The sequence below is a fragment of the Gavialis gangeticus genome, unplaced genomic scaffold (genome assembly GCF_001723915.1).
Source record: "Gavialis gangeticus isolate Ggan-Ray unplaced genomic scaffold, GavGan_comp1, whole genome shotgun sequence".
NCBI lineage: Eukaryota > Metazoa > Chordata > Crocodylia > Gavialidae > Gavialis > Gavialis gangeticus.
The window spans coordinates 28,702,219-28,718,701 of NW_017729026.1; the positions used below are offsets into that span (position 1 = coordinate 28,702,219).

At 41.7% G+C, this 16,483-nt stretch overlaps 1 protein-coding gene across 1 annotated transcript in view; it reads left to right on the forward strand.

Moving 5' to 3' along the window:
• AK9 (adenylate kinase 9) overlaps positions 1-16,483 on the forward strand; it is a 237,105-nt gene that overhangs the window by 203,442 nt on the left and 17,180 nt on the right. Inside the window, exons 28-31 of the mRNA XM_019520106.1 lie at positions 1,890-2,093; positions 5,837-6,055; positions 11,673-11,886; positions 13,204-13,405. Of these exons, the coding sequence (XP_019375651.1) occupies positions 1,890-2,093; positions 5,837-6,055; positions 11,673-11,886; positions 13,204-13,405 (839 nt within the window). The remainder of the gene's footprint in view (positions 1-1,889; positions 2,094-5,836; positions 6,056-11,672; positions 11,887-13,203; positions 13,406-16,483) is intronic.

A 16,483-nucleotide genomic window follows, 5' to 3' on the forward strand; every position in this document is an offset into this window, starting at 1 on the left:
TTTTAAATGAGAACAGCAAAAGACACACGCCTGACATCCAAGATAGCCAGCTGCCCCTTTTGCCAAAATTTCAGACTCAGCTTCAAAATGTAGAGTTGCTCCAACTTCTCAGCATAGAGGTTGTAAGATTTTTTTCAACACGGTGAAAATAAAATCTGCAAAAGTATATACAATTCAAAGTAAAAGTCTTATAATGTAAAGTGTTGGTCAGGATGAACTCTTAATCAATGCTACCACCTCCACCTATAAGAAATACAGAGAAAGAAATGTTGAAGTTCTAATTCATTTTTACCTATGTATAGCAACTAAATGAGATTTTTTTTATTAGGTAAGCCTTAGAGATTTGGTCCAAAACTATTGACATTTTGTTCCTTTTATTAGCATATCAAACAAGTGAGCTCCACTGAAATCTTCAGATGAGAGACATAATAGGAAGTCAAAGTATTGTTGTTTTATTACTTTTTCTTTCCTTGCTAACAGGATGAGAAGATTGCTAAAAGAAGGGCAGAACTTCTAGCAGAGCAAGCAAAAAAGAAAGAGGAGGTAAGAAAGTAGAATGAACAAGATATAAATACAAGTTCTGTATGTTATAGGGTTTTGTCTGTCTGAGTGAGATCAGATAAACAGGACAACCATCTTTACTGTATGAACAAAAGGCTTAAATAAATGCTGTTAAGCAAAACAGCAGAAGCAACAGGAGACAAACACAACATGGACTAGCCTCTTTGGGAGTGCACATACTCAAAATATTCAGTACAGAACTCCCCTTCCTGCTCTGAATCTTTGCACAGCCCTACTTTCTATGGGTGGGAGTCCAAACACACCCCCACCACACACACACACACACACACACACACACACACTGCTCAGCATTTAGAAATATCTAAATGTATATCACCATAGTATCTAAGAGTTATTTGTTTAGACTAATATGTAGCAAGTTACAAGAAACATCTATTTTTCACTGGTACCTTATCTTTACTTAAGGCATTTTAATATATATTGGAAACAGTGCTACACATTAGAGATTGTGCTCTGTAGTGTTCATGACTATATTTTAAATCACTTCTAAGGATGAGCCCAAATGCACCAAGGTACTTAATCATGTATTAACTTTTAAGCATGAGCAGACTCATTCAGCTCTATAAATATTAGTCTGAATTCTACTGAGCTTTTCCTTTAGATATCTTTAAGAATTCTGTTACCATAAAAACACACTGGAGTTTATTTTATTTAATTAATATAATTATTTATAAAGCTTATAATTTAAGATATTGATAGCATTTTCCAAAACTGTTTTTTCAACAGTGAACCATCTGTGCAAGCATTTCTTCCCACTTCCAAAATAATTAGGTATAACAACATAAAATGATATCAGGTAGTGAGGGGATGAACAAGGTATAAAAAAGCTTCGGTTTCAACTTTAATAAATATTCACTGGTAAGACTGCACATTGATTTCAGCAGGTTTACAGATTAAAATGTAACCAGTTAAATCAGACATCTTTTTTGAGGGTCGCTACTATAAATTCTTGTCATTAGAATTTGACTCAAAGAAAAAGATTCAGATCCAAATCACTCCAAAACAGGAAGCTGTCATTGACAATAAATTGCTCACAGAAGCAAACTTAGTTTTTCATAACCATGAAGGTCTGTCTTAGGATACTTTTCCTCTATTATCTTTTTATTATCTCTGAACAAGTTAGTATCTAATGTGCCATCCTGTCCTTTCCTTGATTATATTTGTTTAGCACTATCTAAACAACTCTGGGAACAATCTTAGCAAACTGTTTAGAAGTTAAACAATGGTCAGAAAAAGGGGAGGGAGAGGGATGAGGAGAGAATCTTTGTCTTTACTTCTACACTATAGTTGAACATTTTGCACTTTAGGATCTAACAGATAAGGATGATGAAGAGGCCAGTGATGATGAGGATGAGGAGAAAGATATTGAAGCTATTCTTGAGGAAGAGTTCCCAAAAGAAGAAGGGGAAGAAGAAGAAGAAGAAGAGCAGGAAGATGATGCTGTTGAGCGTATGAAAAATGAAATTGCAGAGAAGTATGAAGCAGATAGTAACAATTTACAAGGTGTGCAGGTACGTTACTCATGATCTAATTTATTAAATTATAATATGACATGAGACAAGACATTATTTCAATTTAGTAAAGCTGACTTAATTTAGTTATCATATTTCAGTTTTATAGTATCTGATGTCTTTATTTCCTCTTAATAAACCAGTTTATGCATGAGGTCAGACTAAATGATCATCAGGGATCCTGGTTTTCTCTGTTTAAAAATCCCAAATTCTCTGATTAAAAAACCCCAAAATCCACATACTTGGGCAATTAAATGAAACGCCACTATATATATGAGTATCAGTTGAACACAATACTTTATTGATAGATTTACAATGTTAAAGTAGTTTGGAAGCCTACCAGTGCCTCAATCATAATAAAATACATTCTAAATACCTATATATTTTGGCATTTGATTTTGGTTTTTTTATCATGGAAAATCAGAACTTTTATCATGGAAAATCAGAAGGGGGCCCCCAGCTGCCTCTTGCCCAGCGCAGACTCACAGGATGGTGGTCCGCAGGGGCACGGCAGGAACAGCCTACAGCATGAGATGCATCCAGCACACCTTATGTGAAAACACAGGCAGTGGCTGGGGCACCTCATGCTGCCCTACACTGCTGGCTGGGGCTGGGGCTGGGGCTGGGGCTGGGAGGACCAGTGCTGTGCTCCACAGCAGCAGCTTGAAGCCAAGTGCAGCTCTGGCCTGGGCCATTCTGTGGGCAGCAGAAGTGCAAGGGGCTCCAGGCAGTCTCCATCCTGCTCAGGCTGGAGCACGGTGACTGTAACTGTGGCTGTCGCTGTGGCTGTAGCTGTGGCAGCTGCAGGTTGTGCAGAGAGCGGTGGAGTACGTCTAGCCCTGACACAGACTGGAGGAAGGAGATGGGGACGCCTGTCACACCCACTGTCCCAGGTGGAGGTTCCTGTGCTGCAAGGGGAAACCTGCAATTTCCCACATTTCTCTCCTTTAAAGGGGAAAATCTGCATTTTTCCACATTGTTCCATGGGAAACAGAAACCTGGATCCCTAAGGATCATAACAGTACCTTCTAGCTTCAAAATCAATATATGATATTCCTAAGACCCTTATACAGATAAAATTCCTGGTGGGAAAAATCCTAATGTTCTTTTCACCGGCAAATCTAATTGCAATAAATTGGGAACTTTATCTATGTAAAGACTAAGTTAAAAACAAAGTTCAGATACTGTTGTTAAAATCCAAAGTGTAGCTTCAACTGGATTTCTGGCTGTCTTCATAGATAATTGAAACAGAAAGCACTGAAATTTAAAGAAAACATTATTTACTGCATGTTTAAACATTTAAACATTTCTACTGACATATCAGTTCTTTTGCACATTACTCGATTACTAGATCGGGTACTTCCTAGCACAATATTCTAATTCTAAATACAGCTTTACCACTAAAGGTACGTCTACACTGATAAGCAGGGTTGATCCTAAGATTGCACTCAACCAGTCTGAGCCGTATGAACCATTAATATAATGCTTTTTAGTCTGTGCAACTGGTGTCTACATTAGGGGTTGGCAATTTATGGCCCATGGGCCAGATCTAGCCCACAGAGTTTTTGGAATCCAGCCCAAGCGGAGCTCTGTCTGCACCATGTCACATGACACTCAGGTGGCATAGGGTTCAGCAGAGGGGGCTTCTGCTGTGCCATGTTGCAGGTGGGCAGTGGGGAGAAGCAGCAGCAGTGACTAGGTCGGTGCTAATGTTGCATGGACATGGTATGGGTGTGTGGCATTTGTGAGACGTGGTGGGGGGAGCATGGGGGCTCCCCCCACCCCCCCGGCACACAGCCCCTACAGCCAGCAGCAGCAGCAGGCAGGGGCCCTTGGAGTGTTCATGGTCTGTGCAGGCACTGCTGCATGGTAGTGTGAAGCTCCAGCCAGTTCCAGGACCTGCTTGTGGGGGTATGTAGTAGAGCCAGGCCAGCCCGCTTCTATTATGAGGGCTCCCTGTAGGTCACACGCAGCTCCCGGTACTCGTGCGCCACCAGAGGAAAGCCCTGCATGATAGACCCGGCTGCCTTGCCTGCTCCCTGCCACCACATGCAGGGGGCAGGGCTCCCCTCCACTTCCACCAGAGTCCCAGGACCTGTGCATGGAAGCAGAGAGCAGGGAAGGCAGCTGGTTCCATCTTGCAGAGCTTCCCCCCAGTGGTGTGTGAGTGCTGGGAGTTGCATGTGACCCGCAGGGAGCCCCTGCGTGATAGAGGCAGGCCGGCTTGGCTCTGCTCCTTACTACCACATGCAGCTCCTGGAACTGGCTGGAGCTGCATGCTGCTGGGTGGCTGTGCTTGCACAGGCCATGAATATCTCAAGGGCCCATGCCTGCTGCTGCAGTTGGCAGTGGGGGCTGTGCACCATGGGGGCAAGTGGGGGGGGTCCCCACACACCCCCATCCTCCCTCACACCCCACAAATGCCACACACCCAAATCCTGCCCACCTGAGCTCCACACTCCCAGTCCCCCTGGGTACATGCCCTGGGCTCCACGCTCCCCCCAACCCCAGTCCCCATGCTCCATGCTCCCATCCAGCTGCAGTTCCCACCACCCACCCACCTGCTGTTGCTGCTGCCCCTTCCCTGCCTGGTGCCTGGAGTGAGCACTGCAACAGGGGCAAGAGGAGGAGCTGCTGGAGGCCGGGAAAGCTGAGCAGGTCCCCTGGCCACTGCAGCAGTGCATGCTGGCCAAACCTGTGCCCTCCTGTGCAAAAGAGTGGGAGTGAAGTGCACAGGCAGGGTGGTGTACAATTAATTGGTGGGTGCCCACAGACTGGATCCAGCCTTCGGCCTGTATTTTATCCACCCCTGACTTAGATAGTCAGCATAAGTACTTAAAAATGACCTGAGGGTCAATCCTATCAGTATAGACGTAACCAAAATTCAACCTATTACTATAACGATTATTATAACCATTGCTGCCATATTCAAGTTTCAGTCTATTATCATCTGAAAGATTAAAATTCAGGTGAGTTAAGAATAACTTCTTAATACTCCTTCCACTTCAGGAAGGAACCTGTTACAAGGGAAAGATCACTGTTTTTGCCCAAAGATTTTCTGTTAGTGTTTTGGAAGAGTGGCTTTGAAGTCACTCTTTCCTAGGTCCTAAATGTCTTAAGTTGTAAGGAGAGGGGCAAGGGACAGATCACTCCAGAAAGGCCCTGCATAAATCCTCTCCCCCTTAGCCACTGTGTGATATAAAATACTGGGCTAAATAGACCTGTGGTCTGACCCAAGATGGCATCTCTTATGTTCATATGTTCTAAAACCACGACACCAGACTCTCTCAGTTCTTTACAACAGACACTAACTTGCTTCAAAACCTCAGTATGGATCAATGGATAATGGGCAGCAATATTTTATACATAAGTAATTAAGCCATAAATGGGGAAAGGTAAAAGAGAAAATGTCATTTTGTTGGTTTTGATAAGTCATTTTTTAATTTACCTGAATGGAAGTGGATTCTTTAATGTCAATGCAAACTATACAGTTTTCTTATTTAATTTATATATATAATGATGCTAACCTACATAAAATATTAACTACTTAGGGGTCAGCCATTGATCAGGTGAGGTTGAGGTGCAGTAACCAAGGAATTTAGTTCAATATCACTGATTGTAAATGGATAAATCTAACGCTGAATGTAACAGCCCTGGATGTTATTGTGCATATCACCCATTCTCATAACATGTGACTCCCGGTAGCATTATCATATGTTCTGTTTCAATTACCGGTAAATCAGGAAGAACTTGAAAGATTGTTAATACCCCAAATCACCATCAGTGGAGGACGAAAGCCTCACATCGTACGTTACCAAATTTATAACAAGGTGAAGCATCTGCTGGAACATCGTGAAAGCATTTTTGAGAAATGTTACCCAATCAGTCTGCCACTTGCACGCAAGATGCTGGTTCTTTCCTATAAACATCCAAGTTGTTTTGGTCAGTGGGACCCAGTCAAGGTAATGTACCTAACTGGCTAAGTTACACTTTCAGCAACCAAAATATGCTGTTCTTTATTTAATATAGCTAAGAATAAGTGTTATGAAAAACAGATCATGAACTATTTTTTTCTAAATAGCCAATACTATTAATAGCAAGAATTTATCTTCTTAGTTTTATATTTTAAGATATGATTAATGCTCTTTGGTAAGTTTATTAGAGAACTGATAATGTGGGAGGAGGTTTATGAGTGAGCACAAATAAAGGCGGATCTGAGCCAAAGGGAGATACAAAATATTCTGAACTTAGGAAATATGAAATAATAAACAAAACATTCCTAAAACTAGTCTTATTGAAACAGCCAGGACCCATAGAAAACTCTTTGGTTTTGAAGTAGTGGGTGGCTGAAGTAGTGTATTAGCAGGTGTATATTTGGAATCTGAGAAATATTCCTTGATTTGTGACTGAGTAAATGTCAGGAGCAGAGCTGAGCCAAAAAAAGTCCATTGAAGAGAAAACAACAAAAAGGAAATTCCTGAAGGAGGAAGAGGAGAAACATATACTTGCTGGAGGAAGAATTTTGCAGTTGAGCAGAGATTGTTGACTACCTGAAAGTGTTGTCAAAGCTAAAACAGAGAGCAAGTAACAAAGAGAAAATATAACTTCAGCTTTTAGGGACATAGGAAAGGAAGGGGCCAGCAGGTATCATCTCCTCATTATGCAATCATGTTTTAAAATTTATCAGGCTTCATCTTAAACTTAATTAGGTTTTCACCACTACCTCTTTTGGAAGGCCAATCTAGAAGCTCACTTCTCATGATTAAGAATCTTCTAACTTCTGGCTTAAATTTATTCATGGCCAGTTTATATCCATAGATTTTTAAGACAATATTACTCCTCAGCTTACATAGCTCGTGTCTGTCTCTGATGTTGACACAGCTGATGTATTTATGGACCACAACTACATTGCCCTTCTGCTTTGCTTTTCCTAGGCTAAACAGGCCAAGTTCTTTTAGTGTCTTACCTAATAAGCCCTGTCTGTTCCCGTGATCAGCTTAGTTTGACTTCCATTCTGAGTTCATCTTTCTTGAACACCAGTGACCAGAACTGCACACAAGAATTTTAAATGAGATCTTACCCATGCCTTGCATGATGGCATTCATATTTAATATCTGTAATGAAAATGCCTCAGCTGATACATTATAGCATCAAATTTGCCTTTCATGGCTACATCAAAATAGACTATTAAGGTTAATAGTTTTCCTATGATGCGCTAATGCACCCAGCTCTTTCTCCCCCTCTATCTTTTCCTTCTGTAGCAGAATGTTTTCCCTGTCAATTATCTGTGTTCTGTATTATTAAATAGCATCCTACTTCTATTACTCTAGTCTTTAACATTATTCAGTTTAGCCACGATATTCCAGTTCTTCCCAATATTAATGTCTCCCAACTTTGTGTCATCAGCATATTTCATTAATACAGTCCTTTTTTTTCTGGCTGAGGTCATTAATAAAAACATTAAATCAGATTAGTACTCCATTAGTTACTCTCCCCTAACAAGATACTTTCTCTTTCAGCCTAACACTTTTTAATCTCCCCTTTAGCCAGGTTCATACAATTCTTGTCCCCAACTTCTCCAGCATGACTAATAATTTCCCATGTGGCATCCTATCAAATGATTTGCCAATCTAGAAAACGAATTACATGTCAACGAAAGATATCAAGGTTATTCTGGCAGAATTTACCTTTTGTAAATATATCTATTTTTCATTTTACCTTCATTTCTATTATTATTCTTTTCTTCAAAATTAGTCCTAAAGCCTTGAATAGCATGATAATTAAGCAGATCACTTCCCTACCCCTTCCCCCATACAAATACAGTGTTTCCTGTTTTCCATTCATATAGTCCCACCCCCAATTTGAAGATTTATTAAACAGTCTTATATAGACTTGCAGCTCCATTGACAATTTTTTCAGTATTCTGAAATGGGGATTATCCACTCTCCCACCCTTGAATGTAGTGCCTTAAGCTGTGTGAGTTTTGTTCCTGCTTTGGATGTAGTATTTTTATTTTGATATGCTCATAAGACACACAAAGTGCTCTTTTCTTAATTCTGCTCCTTTACAGAGCTAAATGAACCATTTACTATTTGCTTTACCTTCCTTTCCAAGGTGTAACGCAACTGTCACTTTATTCCTACACTTTCTTACTTCCAAAATAAAGTTTTCCTTGTTGATCAATCCCTTTTCCTGTGCCTTGCAGGTTCTCTGCTTACTCCTAATACCTTTTTGTGGTGGTTATTCATCCATTTAGTTCAAGAGCCCTTACCTACAACTTTTTCTAACCTTGTTTGGGATGCAAATTCTAGGCAGTTTTTTGCACCTTTATCATAATTCTGAGCCACCACCGTTTCAGTCGCTGACTTCAAGACAACTTGATGTCACTGATTAGCTTCATCAATTGCAATTAAATTAGCAAGTTAATCAAATGATTGATTGATTGATTGATTAGCTTGATTTAGAAACCTGGTTCTATTTATCTTTCCATTTCATTCAAACTGAATAAACTCACTTGATCAGGAGTTATTTTCTGTGACCAGTTCCTCTACAGTGTCCTTACTTACTTACTGAAGGCAATATCCAGAAAAGGACCTTCTCTTGTTGGTTCAGTGACTAGTTGATAAAGAAATCTGTGGCATCCAAGAATAACTGGACTTTACCATTATTAGTAGCATTTATTCACAAATTATTATCTTGGAAGGTACTCTCCCACAATTACATGAATCCCAATATCATTTCTTTTGAATAATATTAAAGAGATCTCTATTTATATCCAACTCTGACTTTGGATACATAGCAGACACATAACAGTATCTCAATTGAACCACCTTTATAATCCTTCCCTGAGATAGATTTTGGTCCAGATCGATTCTGTTTTTATTAATGCTATCCCTTATTTCAGAGAATTAAAAATGATGTCCTTCACCCTTATCCACACCAGGATAAGATTCTGAAGTTTAAGAAAAGTGTTATGTTGTACTTCTGTCATCACACTCTACAATAAGAGGTTCCTGGAGAGTCAGTGTTATGGTACCACCTTCTGGAAGGAAGAAGGCAAAGAATTCTGAAACACTGCCCCTGCTTACATCATGCAGCCAGCACACCCACCGTCAGTTTCCTTTGCCTCTTCTGCACTAAAATTGTTTGCTTTGCTCTTTTAATCTTTTTTCTACCTGCCCCCTCTTTCCATTCCTTCATTTTCTTTCACTGTCATTCAAAGATAAGAATGAAAAAAAGAATAAAGAAACGTGTGTTACAGTTTAAGAGGGGGAGGGAGGAACGCAGAAGGCAGAGCTCCCAGCGCCAGCTGGAACACTGCCCTGAATCAGGGGACTCAGCCGAAAGTACCAGTAATCAGCTGGTCCAGTGTTATGAATATTACATCTCATAGAGATGCCTGTGTGTCCAGTCTTGTCCAAGCATCAAAATGAGGTGTGGTACCTAGGTGAGGTGGCAGGAAGGTTATGGTGTCAAGGTGAGGATAGGCCCAAGGTGAGGTGGCAGGAAGGTTATGGTGTCTTTCTACTACTCCTGAGACACAAGTTTGAGCCCTGTTTTGAAGTTATGCTGAAAGCTGCCATCAATTTACCCAGTTGTAAATAGGTTCCTGGTTATTCAAACTGTGAAGTCAAAGACAGTTAGACATAATGTTAGCCACATCTCTCCACTGGCTACATGAACTACCATCCCTTAACTGTGGTTGTTCGATGTTCTGTTAAGTTCAGGTATACTTTTGACTAAACAATATGAGAGCCTGAACAATGTGACCCTTCTCCAATGACAGTTGTCTGCTTTTCCCTTCAAATCTGTATAATTAGTGAACTTCACTGGTAGAAACACTCATAGACCTGGAAACCTCCCTGGGCTGCCATCTGTGTCCTGCCCCAACTTTTAGATTTGCTTCACTGCTTATTCAGCTGTACAGCAACTTCTCTACTTGACCGGGGGTTAAGCACAGTGAAAGTATGGAGCCCAGAGAAGCCTGCCTCCCACAGCTCCATGCCCCTGCCATGCCTAGTGTTAGGTAGCCCTTTCCTCCCCTCCCCCACCCTGACCAGAATGCAGGAGGCTGGGAAGGGAAGCCATGCCCCCCTAATTCTCCTGGCTTAAGATACTTCCCAGATGTGGGACAAAGGCTTAGGCCTCTGAGGGGAGGGCTGCATGCCTGGCTTCTGGCCCAGGTGCCTGGGTATGGTCTTCCGGGGTCTTGGAGCCAGCATGGGCTGAGGTCATACCCACTGGTTGGCTTGAGGCCATTACCACTCACTAGGCAGTAGAGCTTGGGAGGGTGGAAAGGTTGTCAGTGGTAGAAGGGCTGGGAGCTGTGCATCCTGGGATGCTGGATGACTGCAGATCGGTTGCTTTATCTCCACGGAGCAGACTGGTTCAGGCTGGGTAGAACGGCTCAAAGAAAACTTTTGCCCAAAGCAGCATAACTTTAAGATGCTTAGAGTGTGCTTAGCACAGTTTAATACCCTTTAATATACAGATGTTCCTGTTTTAAGTGCCTTTAAAATGGTACAAAGGTAACTTGTAACACCACCATTACTCCATTATATCTTTAGGCTCATTAACCAGTGCCCAGTAGTGCTTTTTATTTCTGGCTAACTGCCTATACCATCAGCTTCAGAGAGAACAGATTATCCCATCACACTTTCTTGGTAACTCTTTTTGACTATCTAATTCTCCTTATTTTCTTCTGGAAAGATTTTTTTCAGTCTCTCTTTGTACTTGTTCCCAAGGTAATTATCAGAGTCTATCCAAACCAGCCTACTATTTTTCCTCTATGTCAATACATTGTGTTCTTCCTAGGCACAGAGACTGCACTGAGTAGATATCAGGCATGCTGTGAATTATGTTTCATAGGTTTTATATTAGGTTTGTAGTTCTCATTTCAAGATGTAGAAAGTCTCAGAGTACTTCTTCCTATTTTGAATGTTACAACAAGGGTATTGCTGATACTAAAACTACTATTGCTGGGTAGGTTTTGGTTGCATTCTCATAACAGATAACTTGAGTTGGTAGTTTTCCCCTGCATAGATAATGCAAAGCAGCATTCATTTTCAGGATATGTAAAATGGCTAGGTGGCCTTGTCCTCATTGGCTGAGGCTGGCTGTTTCACAGGCTGCTTTTTTGTCTTTAGTGCACTGTTTGTACCATGACCTCAAGGAGGTACTTACTGCTTGCTCCATTCACTATCTGTTCCTAACTCCATTTTCATAGGATGATTGATAGGAGAGAGAGACATCTTAAAAAGAAAAATTACTTACCAATAATTTGGCATAGTCCCCTTTTTCCATCCTGTGCCCTGCTTTACTTCCCTTTCAGTAGGATGTTGCTTCATGTCAATTATTTCCATTGCTTTCTATGGGCTTGAAAGTTACTTTCATTCACAGAAGGGGTTCTGTTTGAGGTTTATGCAATCAAGGTCCATTTTTCAGAGGTGTTTGTCTCTTTACTATCAGTAAGCAGCACCATACCACCATCTGGCCATGAAACCACTGTTGTATGATAGAAGAGAAACCTATGCTAAACAAAATTATTGGTAATTAACTTTTTGTTTGTATATATTGCAGCTAAGTGAAGGAGATGTAATCAAGCCTTTCCAAAACCAAGAAACTCCAATCTTTCCGGTCATCCATCGGCAATATATTTATTTCTTTACAAGTAGAGAAAATAAAGACAAATTTATGAAAAATCCCATCAAGTATATCCGTCAGCCAAAACCTAAACCATCTGTGCCAGTTAAGATTGCAATTGTAGGCCCTCCAAAATCTGGAAAGACCACAGGTAGGTTCCAGCACTTTCTAAAAGTTTTTCTGATTATTGAGGTTATATCTGCCATAACTACTTTAGTTAGAAGTCATAAATTAATTATTCACATTGCTAGTCTGGCTGTCATTAGTACTGTGCCTAGGATGCTGCATTTCATTTGCCAACCCTACATCGTGATGCCTAAGACATTGTGTGTTAAATGACTTTGAAGGTTACTTAATCTCTCTATGCCTCAGTTCCAGTTTTCTGATTTACATATATATGTTCTATCCCTTGTCTATCGAGCAACAACATAATCTGTCATGTCTAATTAGTAGGGCCCTACCGAATTCATGATTTTGCGGATTCCGGGAAATCAGGCATTGCCTGCAAAATCCAAGCAATGCCCTTGAAATCCGCAGAATCCACAAAATCCGCAGGGAAAAAAAACTTACTGAGCACTGTGGCAGCTCACTAGAGTGGGGAAGGAGGGTGGAGGGAGACTGCCTGCTCGAAGGGCTGCCGGCAAAATGGCTACCATCCCCACCCCTCACCACTGATTCACAGCAAGGACTGCCTATCATGTGGCCCCACCTCTCTCCGCTAATCAGTGGCGAGAGGTGGGACCATACGACAGGCCGTCTCTGCAGCGAATCAGCAGTGAGGGATGAGCCAATGGGGCCCCTCAGCCAGAGGTATGGGGAGGCCCACCACACTCTACCCATGAAATGGCTACCAGGGCCCACATTCTGCCCACAAAATTGGGGGCAGTCCCTGCAAATTAGGTAGGTCCCTACTAATTAGATACTACCCATTACATACATGGGCATAAGTCTAAATAGAAACAGCTAGAGAAAACCTTTCCAAGGAGCTGTCTGTTGGAAAGTCCTGTTTAAGTGTAATGATTTTAATCCTCCTCTTTATATTAATTTTTTATTGCTCTTTTAAAGGTATAGGGACAGATTCACCTGTCCACTCTAGCAGCTTTACTAGTCAAAACTGGGTTTATACCTGCTTTGCATTACTAGTACAATTAAAAGAAAAAATCAAATACTTATTTACATAACTTTCCATTTTAATTTTTAATCTTTTCCCAAGAGTAAGATTATATGTGTCTACTGCTGTCCTAGTGAGCCCTTCCTCATTTTTTTATTTCCTACCTAATGTAGTATTTCTGAAACACCATGCTGCAGCCCAGGAAAACCTGTCCTGGCTCTCTACCAGTAATATACTGTGTTTATCCAAAATTATGAAAATCATAATTTTATGCCATCTGAACATCCTGTGAACAGAACTATTAGGTTGCATTATAGCCCAGGTGAAAGTTAAGTCTAATATCAAAATGTTTTGCAGTTGCCAAGAAATTTGCAAGTATCTATGGGTTAATGAGACTATCTATAGGAGATGCTATACGTCTAGTGTTAACCAATCAGCCAGAAAGTGAGTTGGCACTTATGTTAAAATGGCATCTCCATAAAGGACTGACTGCACCTGATGAACTGGCTGTCCATGCTCTAGAAGTGGCTCTGATGGATCATGTGTGTACAACTGCTGGGTAAGAGGTTTCTTTCTTTTTTCAGTTAGATATAATATTTCTCTGATAATCAGAGATGTGCACATGGCCACAATGAAACAAGCTGTTTCTCTAAACCTCTTCAACAGGACTGAAGGATTTCATGACAAAGTTATACTTTGGCCCTCCCCATTTTGAGGCACAAGTTAGGCTCTTCACATGAGCATTCAAGAAAAGTTCTCAGTTAGGATTTTCCAGTTTTCAAGCAAACATATTCAGTAGGGCTGTGCAAGGCTTTGGACCATGCTTCGGATCCAGAGAAACTTTGGACACTTCGGTGTCCGATGCAGCATGTCTGGATTGAAGTGCTGGCTTCTTTAGGCTTTCCAAAGCAGTTCAGAGCTTCTGAACTGCTTTGGAAGAGCTTTGGAGCCACCTTGGAGATCTGGCCATAGGGTATAATGGGGAATCAATTAAATATCTATAACTTTGTTGGTTTTTGTCTGATTTGGATAAAACTGGCAGGAATGGTAGCCCCTGCTGAGACCACAAAGTCTGCCAAGTTTCAAGAAGATTGGTGCAGGGGCCAGGGGGAACTGCACCCCAAATTCTTGAAAGCAAAACTCATGTCACGTGTATGTGTTAAGCCACAGTGGAGTGAAAACTGCAGGGTTGCTGGCCCCTGGTGAGGCCACAAAGCCTGCCAAGTTTCAAGAAAATAGGTGCAGGGGTTTGGGGGAACTGCACCCCAAATTCCTGAAAGCAAAACTCATGTCACATGTATGTGTCACACCACAGGGGGGTGAAAACTGCAGGGGTAGTCATCCCTGCTGAGGCCATGAAGCCTGCTGAGTTTCAAGGTGATAGGTACAGGGGCTTGGGGGAAACTGCACCTCAAGCTGCTGACAGGCAAAACTCATGACATGGATGACCCTGTGTGTGTTAAGGCGCAGCGGGCTGAAAACTGCAGAGGTGGTGACCCCTGTTCAGGCCACAAACCCTGCCATGTTTCAAGAAGATCGGTGCAAGGGTTTGGGGGGAACTGCACCCCAAGTTGTGGACAAGCAAAACTCGTATCATGGGTGACACTTCATGTGTTGAAGTGCAGCAGTGTGAAAGCTGCAGGGATGGTGGCCCCTGCTGCTGCCAGGAAGCCTGCCAGCTGTCAAGGAGATTGGTGCAGGGCTTCTGGGTTCTGGGCCCCTGCACCTGTAGCTGCTGACAGGCAAAACTCATGACATGGGTGCTCATGCAACTGACTGTCTCTGTCTTGGGGTAGTTGATTGTCTGTATTGATTATTTCCTCTCCTTAGTCTGTGGTTTTGTAGGTGTTAACAAGTTAATGAGCAATGATTAACACCTACAAAACCACAAACTAAGCAGAGGAAATAATCAATACAATCGACTGCCCCGAGACAGACAGTTGCACAAGCACCCATCTCACAAGTTTTGCCTGTCAGCAGCGGGAGCCCGGTCCAGAGCTCTGGATCGGATTGCTGGCATCTGAAGTGGACGGATCTGAAGCCGGATTGAATAGCTGCCTACTCGTACAGGCCTAATATTCAGTTTTCCTCCTCTTAATATTTCACATTTTCTTAAAATAACTCATTCAACCAAAAGGACAGTATTTTCCAATGTAAACTGAATATGTTCTCTTATAGCAAATACCTGAAGCAGTTAAGACTTGTCCCTTTCTCTTTGGCAGTACAGACCACCAGTTAAGAACTTCATAGCACTCTACTATATTGTTGCTGTTGTTATTAATATTGCTGTTGTAGGTGTTGCTCTTAATATTTTAGTGTTTAAAGTTTATTTAGAAGCAGCAGGAAACTGCTTTTCTTTCATCCCTTATTTCTTATGGAACTTTCATTTCCTGGGGCTTCATTTTCTGGGGCTTTTTTGGGGGTCATTCCAGCATGGAACCACCCACCAAGCTGGTCAGAACTAAAAAGCATCTTGGAGTAGCCTTTAAACCATTCTAAAGGCACTTAAAACAGGAGTGTTCATTGATTAAAGGGTGTTAAACCATTCTAAGTACCCCCTAAGCATCTTAAAGTTATGCCACTTTGGGTGAGGGTTATATTTGAACAGTACTACCTAGCTTAAGCTTTTGTTAGTCTTCTCTATGGAAATAAAGTGAGTAATTTGCAGTCATCCAGTACTCCAGGATGCACAGATTTCAGCCTCTCTAGCTCTAAAAAAACTTGCCACCCTCCCAAGCTCTACTGCTTAGGGGGGTGGTACTGACCTCAAGCCAACATACAACCCCAGTGAGAATGGCCCTAGCCTACATGGTATCATACTGCCAGCTCCAGGGACTCCAGGGCTAGGGACAGAAGTTGCACATAAATTGGATTAAGTCATCAGAAACAGGTTTAAACCTGTAACAGAACAGAAGCTCAGTACACATAAACCAGTTTCAAAATGGCTTAAACTGGTTTAAAATAAACCTGGTTGAATGTAGTATCAGACTTAACTGATTTGGGTCAAACTGACTTATGAAACTTCTGTCCCAGAGCCCTTCCTGGCTCAAGTTAAATCACAGTCCCTCAGCATCCCAGCATGCTTTCCAGCCCTGAGCTGGGCTGTGGTGTCTGTTCCAACAGAGAAGGGTTGTGGGGGGAGGCAGGGACTGCCCCCCCAGGCAAAGCCCATCTGGGGCCAGGGTGGGGGGTTAAACCAACCTTCCCCAAGTACAGAACTGCCCTGCTGCTAAACTTACTGAAATTTACTGCTGGCTGCAATTGTAGACTACAAATCCCAGAGGCACCTGGAAGTGAGGAAGAGCAAGTCACAGTTGTACAGGACAGATGGCATTAAACCTTAACCTGCAATTGCTCTGAAACTATTCTAACTTTAACACTGCCTAACATTGCACAGATTTAAAATAGTTGAAAGGTAACCTGTAACAGCACCCTGTTACTTCATCATTTCTCATTAGCTTCTGCTACCTTCTTTCCTGTAGAAGGGAAATTCTCCCAGGAAATGACATTCCAAACTAATCTTTGAAATTCAGTTTTAATCTTTGAGAACAGGTGTCTGTCAACTGGTCCGTTTTAATGTAGCTGTTGGAATGTTGTTTTGGTAGGTCTTACACCAATATTCTCTAACATGTGACAA